Here is a 9,175-nt window from a genome sequence, read left to right as displayed (position 1 = left end):
TCTTAGACGTTTATCATTTGTTTTAGAAAATACCATATGTTATTTCAATTTTTGAAATATCACGTATTCTTATTCAACTATACTCAATTATATTTGCTATTAGTAAATTCTTAAATTGTTGCTCTCTCATTAGTTTTTTTGCAGCTCTCTGGCTAGCTCAATCGCCACATCTTCCAGTAAAAAAGGTAAATTTCTTTTAAGAGCATACTTTAACCCAGATGTCTTCTCATACTTTACATAGGGTTTTAAATAGTTACAGAGGCTTTTAGGTGTGGGTGTAAATTCCACCTAAATTATAGATAGCTTTAAAAATGATTTAAAATGCCATTTTTTTTATCTATTTAGTAGTGTATGATGATTTCACCCTAGATTTTATATGTGGTTAGGTAAAGATTGTTATTGCAAGAAATTACATAAACAATACTAAGAGATTTATAACTATGCATGAGTATAATAGACTTACAAAAAAAGAGCTAGTTGAAAGAATTCCCTTGTGGAGAAATAGCCTGACATTGTAGTTGGTTGTCTACTGTTACATCACTTAAATAAAATTCAGGTTTATCGTCTGTTTTGCCAACGATTTTTGGTCCTGCTTGACTTACATTGTCTGGGAGTATATTTTCACAAAAGCACTTTTTTGCTTTTGTGAAAATATTTTTGCATTTTTCTAAATCATCATCCAGCCCAACATTACCACTAAATTCAACCCCTCTTCTGAAGCTTGCTATTATTTCCAGATATGCATCTTTAAGTTCAGCACGTATTCTAGCTCTTTTCTCTGACCCCAAGTTTCTTATTTCATCTTCTACAAATAAATCAAATTCCTCAAGTGCAAATCTAACTGCAACGTTGATATTTGGTACAACTTCTACTTCTTTACTTACTAAACTATTAGGGCTAATACCTTCTGCTCTGTCCTTATGCTGTCTAGGTAAGCTTGGCACTGCAGGTTGTTTTTCAGGTAAAACAGCTCAAAAACCAAACAATCCTCCTACAGAATCTCTTATCCCACTAAACAAATCATTTATCCAAGATGATGGTTTATTTGTAGCTTGACTGTTCTTTATCTTTGATTCAAGACTTAATGCTATTGTTGTCTGATTGTCAGAAGCAGTCCATCCACCTATAAAATTTTTCACCCAACTAACTATATTATTTATTTATTGGGCTAGAAGCTCTTATAGCCGAACTTGCTATACTTTCTGAATATTCCCCACTCGTAACTTCTTTAATAGTTGGACTACGATGTTCCCTATGATGATGTTCCCTATGATGATGTTCATGTCTTATACGATGGCACCTACTACTCTCTTCTCCTAAAGGTGCATTACCACGAGAGTTCTCAGCAGCATCCTTTTGCTTTGCCTTCTCTTTTTCAAATTCTTCTACAATATCTTCTGGACCACAATTGGAAACTATACACCTTGCATTAGAAACCACTGCATCATTAAAAGCAATCATCATTTTTCTTGCTGGTTGATCAGTGTTCCAATTCTTTACTTCTGTGAGAGAATTATTTTTATATGATAGTACTAGGCTACCATCAATAAATTTGACACTACAATCTGATATAGACTTATTTCTAAAATCAACTAAACCAATATCATTTTCATTAATAGGTTGATTATGATAAATCTGTAAGCCTTGCTCACCTGGTTGGTAATACCTGAAAGAACTAATCATTAGCTCTCTCTTCAAATTCTTCTGGTTGAATAATACCATCACTCAACTTTATTGATAAATCTAGGTTTCCATAGTTAAATGCGTTGCTGAATAGAGGCCAAATATCATTACTTACACAACCTAACAATGCACGGGGAGACCAAATATTATTACTTATTCAACCTAACAATGCACTGAGTAGAGAGCAAATATCATTACTTAAATAGTAATCTAATATTAATAATAATGTCTCTCTACTTGATAACAGTAGTAAGTCATTATTGAGTTTCAAAAAAAGCACTTTATTTGAATCAAATGTAAAACAATTATGACGATTTAATAAATCAGTAACTTTAACACTAAATCTTCCATCTATTTTTATACCACACAAGCAATATTCTCTCTCTCAACTTCTGTTTTGAAGAAGTTCATAATATTTCCTCCCATCAGACATAATCGTGATATTTTTATAATTTAGCGGTAACACATCACCATAAACAATAAATACTGCATCTTCTGCTACTTTCCCTATTTTTCCTGCTACTCCAGACCTTCTCAGGATACTTTTTATTCTCTCTTTATTCTCTATATTGTCCTTCATCTCCTTCACAATATCCCTAATCTCTGGATCTATTGAATTTAGATCTATATCTTTAATCTTCGTGATGAATGCTTCAACATTTTGATCTACAGTCTCATCTCTCACACAGTCATAGAGATGAGACTGTATTTGCTCAGAAACCTTGAAAAGCTGATCATAGAACTCAATATTCTTTGCTTTTTCTACTACCTTGTCAGCATTAAACAACTCTTTAATAAAATCACTTATGGCTGTTGCTATTTTCGTTGTGAATTTGTCTCTTTAATCCGATTTTCAGTTCGGTAGACTATCATATACAGCATTCAGGTTATGAATTTCAGGTTATTTGTTAATAGTAATTAACCTGAAAAAAACGTTCATTATTGTTGCAACATTTCAATAAAGTGCATACGAATTTTTCTTGAAGAAAGTTGTAATTGTAAAGGTTTTTATGAACATTTGTAAAGTGTGCAACGTATTAATGTGAATATGTAGTTGAAGTGTTTTTTAAATGGCTGTATTTTTATTCTTTTACAACGTTACCAATTATACACCGAAGTTTTTAGAAAACAGAATCTGAGTTTGTACTGAAGAGGGACTTAAATTACAATTGAGTCCGAAATGCATATAACAAATCAATAAAGGAAATTCATAACCTGAATGCTGTATATGATAGTCTACCGAACTGAAAATCGGATTAAAGAGACAAATTCACAACTCTTTAATACGTTGTTCTTTTTCTTCCTTTATAATATCTTTGTCATGTGAGTCTATGCATAACTTCTCTATATTCCTTATCTTTCTTCTTTTAGATGGTGAACAGCCCATTGAAACTTGTGAACTATCTGAATCATCATGATCTGGACTTGAGACTACATCTGGTCAATAACCATACTGTCCTGGTTGTACAGATATTGATCCATCCGGAGCTTTGTATATTAAAAATTCTGGAGATCCCCATTCAAATGGCTGTCTAGGTGTTCTATCTTGCGAGCCAAAGACTGACCCACTCTGTGGACAGCTAAGCAATCTCTGGGAATTGGAATCTATTGATGAGTGACCAACCTTTATCTTTACTATTTTCTCTTCTAATTTTAAATCCAACATTTCTGATTCATCTATGTTTAACTTATGCCTTTCTGACTCATTGATTCTTAACCTATCTAGTATCAGCTCACCTTCATTTTTTGCCCTAGAATCAAAAACTATAGTTACTCCATCTGCTTCTTCTCAATCAGTAAAAGTCTTATTATTATTCTTATATCTTAAGATTTGCCTCCTGCCTTCAATAAATTTTTCTTTGGCATTTTTGTCTTAGGTATACTTTAATTCCATTATAATTGGCCTATCTTCATTATAATTTCCATAACTGTCCTTTTCTACACACAATACCACCAAGTCTGCTTTCCCTGAGCTGGAATAGTTAGGTTCTGTAAATATTCTTATATCTTTACCAGTATCTTGTGCTGTAAACAAACTTTATAATACTGCCTGAAAGTCACTTTCTGCCATAATTAACTTTTTCAGAGAAAATAAAGCTGTTTTTAAGCTTTCTATTTCTAATTGATTTCCCATTCTATCTAATATTTCTTCATGTTCAATTTTTTTGAATTGACCTTCATATTTATCCTGGAAGTTAGCAACTCTCCTTTTTATCATACCCTGATAATAAGATCTCTCTCTATCCCTTCTACTTCAAAACCACCATTTACTTCTGGATTCATTTGGACATCAATTTGCCTACAGTCATTGATGACAACTGCTAATTGATCAAGTGGGATGTTCTTGTTCACTTCAAATCCTTTCCCTTCTATTATATTAAAATAACATGCTTATTGTCTTGTGTTTTGAACATAAATGTACTCACCATCTTGTTCATTGGAATATGAATATCTTGAGGCGTTTGCCCAGTTCTTGTATTGTGCTCTCTACTTCCAGGTATAATGTGATCACCTTCATAAACAAAAATATGTTTTTCCAGTATGTTGTCAGCAAATAATTCGCCTAAAATTAATTTACTCAAATAATTAGTATTTTTACCGCCGCTGTTTGATTCGATAATCGAGAAATATAAATGGTTGAGCTTTGTTTTTAGTTCCTCTTGTAAAAGTATTCCTGTCTTGAATAACTTTGTAAGCCTCTTAGGCTTAGTTATTACGCCTGATTCTTTTGTTGATACTCCACCCTCACTTGGATCAAAATCAAAGTTTAAACCCACCATCACTCCTTGTTTAGCAAAGTTCTCATGCTTAGTAGGTTTTTAGTATAACCTTGATCTCTTATTTACTCTATTGCATCTTCAGCTAGTTCTCCACCTTTTTTTAATTCTACAACAATTGGGGGTGCATCCCATTTTTTGTTTTGGTTGTTGCTACTACAACGCAAAATAAGCATTAAATCCGCATACCCCTTACCAGCTATACACTCAACATTAATATCAAGTGCATATTTGTATTTAAAATTCATAGCCAGTGCACCATACGTAAACCCATGATACGCCGCTTCTGAGTTACCTAACTTTAACTTTTTAGCCTTCTTTTCTTTACTGTCCGAACTTAATACTTTTTCTGACTAACAAACTAAATCTATCTAAGATTTAAAAACATTCAAGCAATTAAATAACAGTTAAAGGGAAATCACAGCATTACTCAGAAGATAGCAAATTTCAAGCTAGTGTGCAATTTTCTTGTATGTATTTTCATACTGAGATATGAAAATACATGCAAGAAATTCATTATTTTACTACAAAAATAATTAATTTTCAATATTTTTAAAGTCTGCTCATTCAAAAACATAGATAATAGACACACTATACATATAAATGTCATTCAATCAATGAAACATTAAGACATAATATACAGAAGATTTTCATCAATTAAATGCATAAATTTAAATTAAACACAAAGAAAAATAGCAAACGGGTGAGAAGCCATATTTTAATAGCTCGAGTATCACCAACTATTAAAACTCATTCGAAACTTCTATTTATTAATCTTCATTTAATATAATCATTAAAAAAAATAAATAAATAAACCAAGCATTAGTCTAACACTTACCCAACACGTGAGCCATTAATCTTCAAATATGACAACAACGTAGAGATATTAATTATTAATTCTTAACTTTCAATAAATTTAAAAATCGTCGTCTGCCTTTAGACTTCATCTGTTCCGCCATTTTAATACTTTCGTACTCTCGAAGCGTATGTGCATCTTACATTCGTTTCTATAAAATTGATAAACGTCTAAGTATATATTAATTACCGAATAAATTTCGATTTTAAATATTAATTTGTTATTTTAAATCGAATATTATTATTATTATTATTTCTTAATTTTGACATGTTTAATTGATAAATTAATAGCGCCATCTGGTTTTTTAGAATATAAACTAAAGTTTCGGAGAAGAGGCCGGCCACTTCAACCAAATACAGTTTCCTTCTCTCTACCTCTAAATAGCGCTTCGGATAAAAGAAAAATGGTAACTAAAATTTAAATTTAATTTATATTTAGCTTAATTAAATCGATTTATTTACTGAAAATATTATTATTATTAATTTTTTTTATTTTATTTTTTAATTGTAGGCAGATTTAAAACCCGTTGAAGTTGAAAGTAAGTTTTACAATATTGATTCTTGTTTTTTAACTTTTTTTACTTTTGTGTATAATTAATTTTATCTTGTAAAATATATTAAAATTTATATTTTAAATCGAATTGTTTTATTGTTTTGTATATAATAAAACAATTCGATTTAAGCGCACTTTAAGCGCAAAAATGTTCATAGAAGTACTTAAATTTATTAGTTTAAAAATTTAATAAAGTCAAGTATTAATTTTAAAATATGCTAAATAATTCCCTTTATTATTATTATTTGAATTATAAAATTAAAATAATAATAATGCAGCCAAGATTAAAATCTGTATAGAATATCAATGCGCCATAATGCATTATGGCGACTCTCCTCACAGTAAAATTAAGTCAAAGGATTTATAAAACTTTTGTTACGTCCTTAATTATATTTATGCAACTAACTAGAGTTTTCTTACATTACAAAATAATTTTAATTACGATATTAGTTTTTATGTTAAGATGTCAGTTTTTATGTATGTACACTCTCTTCTAATATGCTAAAACTAATTTGTAAATCTTATTATACATAAAATTCTTGCATAGACGTTAAAAATAATTAAGAGTGTAAAATTAAATAACTTTTAAAAATTGTTTAATAAAGCTTTGTTGATAAGCCACTATATTATTTCATTTATTTAATTAAATACAGACAGACATCACGGCCAAAACCTGTTTTTCAGACGATAAATCTGCGATATAATGCAAAATAAACGACGACACACAATTTGACCAAATGCCGTACTTCCTCTATGTGATATTCTACAAAAGACAGGAAAGTAAGAGAGATCACACAACAAAATTCTAAGTATTACCCCATAAATAAACCGCAATTATCTGGAATGTTGCCAAACAGACTAATGCAAGTTTCGACGTCATTTTATTTTTAGAAAAATATGGCTACAACGCTCGTATTTGAAACGATCACCAAAAACACAAACACTAATGCTATCGATTATATTGATTAATATTTATACATTTATGTAACATTCGCACCGCATTTAAGGTTAAGCTCTACCCAACAAAATTTTAATTATTTAACGCTAAATCTGATCCTCTATATTACAAATTTTCCTCGAAAATGCGCTTATTAACAGAAACAGTTGTTCGAGAATATAACATAATAATTACATATAAAACCGAACCTAACGATACAGCTTACTTTACAATCCGCTGTATCGTTTAATATAATCGTTCGAGCTGTATAGTTTAATATAATATAGGTTCCGTTTCGAACAAGTTTTACTGTATACAGTAAAACCTGACCGAAACGGAACCTAAATAAAACGGAAACCCGCCTAAACGGGAAAAATTCTTCGAAACAGAGAAAACTTTCTTATGTTAAAAAAACCTGTCAAACCGAAAAAATATTCGGTACAGGTTTTTACTCCAATGATAATTAGATAATTAATTTCAACGCTTTTATATCTTATGACAAATTCTAGGAGCGTTGGAAAGAACGTTATTACACACTAAATTATGTAATTAAGTAATGTTTAATATAATTTAAGCGTATAGTTTAATAAAGCAATTAAAATTGCTATTTGTCTTATAACTAATTTCATTATTATAATAAAAATTAAACCCCTACAGCCTTTAAAATTAGAAAAAAAAAAAGAGACAAGAAGGAAGAGTTCTTTGAAATTATAAACTAGTTATTAAAATTACCTCCAGAAAGTATAATCTCCAATTATTAAATTCAGTTATTTTATAGGAAATTTTAGCGATTAGTTTAGTCATAAATTTGTTAAATTTAAATATTCTAAAATACTATATTTTAATTTTTATCCTTAACCGAGCTAAAGTTAATTTTATCATCGAGCTACACGAGCCTACTTACTTACACCACGTCGGGATGGCATTGACGGGATTCTTTGGCTCCAACATAAAACGTCACATCCACTTATTGTGCAATTGAATGAGGCGTTTCTGTATAATTTCCATCGACCAATCGCGTTTTTCGTAAATATCGACAAACAACTTCTCTCTCTAACGTTTACTCTCAAAGTGGGAAATACATCGCGTGGTACCTGCGATTAACTCTATAAAAATCGATTGTGGTTTTATTAATAATGGTTACTACAGAAAATAATTATTAATTTTAATTAAAAATATAATTTCTTTACTCGGCAATGAATTAGGTTAGTAGACATTTAAATAATTAAAAATTTCATTTTTTTAAGCCTCTCGTCTACTGTTTTTACTGTGTTTTCTTATTCCGATAATCACAATGTGGGTTTTTTTATTTATTAAACCCGAGACAGAAGAATTATATACAGAAACTAACAATCTATTCTCATTTTTTAATATTTTATCTTCTCTCCAAAATGCATTTTGGGTCTTAAACCCCTGTTCGTGTAGAGTACGCGCAATTTACTGTAACATTACCTGTACTCCGACTGAAGAGGGATTTAAGACCCGAAATGCATTTTAAAAAATTACAGTTTAATTTATAAGCTAAATACTTATTATTATACACAAGTAATTTAATTTGATAATTCAGGGAAAATATTCTGAACTGTATCCATCTTTGACTATCTAAATATAATGATTGATTATAACCAATCATCTAAAGCTTAGCATTCATTTTTCTTACAGCTTATCAATTTTGAATGCATCATGATCAATAACCAAATGCCATTTAATAAATTTTGATGTAAAATTTAATAAACACGGAAGAATAAAAATTGGACGAAGAGATTTTTAGGATGAAAACTGTATTTAAATTTATTCATATTATTAAGGTTTATTATTTGATATTTGAATGATAAAATGCTCTTAGTAGTAATAGGGCTGCAAAATCGCCACAACGAGCTCCGAATAATTGAAATTGCTTAATTATTTTCGTTATATGATTTTTTAAAATCAATTTATCATCAAAAACAATGATGGGCGACTGATTGTAGGTATTTTATTGTACTGTTAATGGACTGTACTCATCGAGTAGAGAGAAACGCCTCAACCTTTTGGCTACTTTTATTTTAAGATTAGGCCCTATATTTTCCAAATAAACTGGATAAAAGTTATAAAATACAATAATGATACAAATAGTCAAGTATCATTATTGACAAGTTTAATGACATCTGACATATTTATCGTAAAATATTCTAATTTATAATCGAGACACGCTGAGTAATTTAGTAATTAAAACAGACCACGCTGTAATGATTATAATAGAAATAAAAAATCCAGCAACAAGTTGCGTAACATTCCCGGCAAAAGTTAAAAATTGTGTGCTGGGCCATCTATTACGAGATTTTATTAAAGGAAAGTTTTTATATTATTAATTATTATAAAATGGCAAAA

At 29.8% G+C, this 9,175-nt stretch overlaps 1 protein-coding gene across 1 annotated transcript in view; it reads left to right on the top strand.

Annotated features, from left to right (window-relative positions):
• The first annotated feature begins 5,619 nt into the window (after nt 1–5,619).
• LOC111614931 (myosin light chain alkali-like) overlaps nt 5,620–9,175 on the top strand; it is a 12,451-nt gene continuing 8,895 nt past the window's right edge. Inside the window, exons 1-2 of the mRNA XM_023356305.1 lie at nt 5,620–5,722; nt 5,827–5,854. Of these exons, the coding sequence (XP_023212073.1) occupies nt 5,720–5,722; nt 5,827–5,854 (31 nt within the window). The 5' untranslated portion in view covers nt 5,620–5,719. The remainder of the gene's footprint in view (nt 5,723–5,826; nt 5,855–9,175) is intronic.

The sequence above is a fragment of the Centruroides sculpturatus genome, unplaced genomic scaffold, assembly GCF_000671375.1.
Source record: "Centruroides sculpturatus isolate CEXI.00-Female unplaced genomic scaffold, Cexi_2.0 scaffold2305, whole genome shotgun sequence".
NCBI lineage: Eukaryota > Metazoa > Arthropoda > Arachnida > Scorpiones > Buthidae > Centruroides > Centruroides sculpturatus.
Note: the sequence above shows the minus strand (reverse complement) of the source record. Positions and strands in the feature narration are given on the sequence as shown.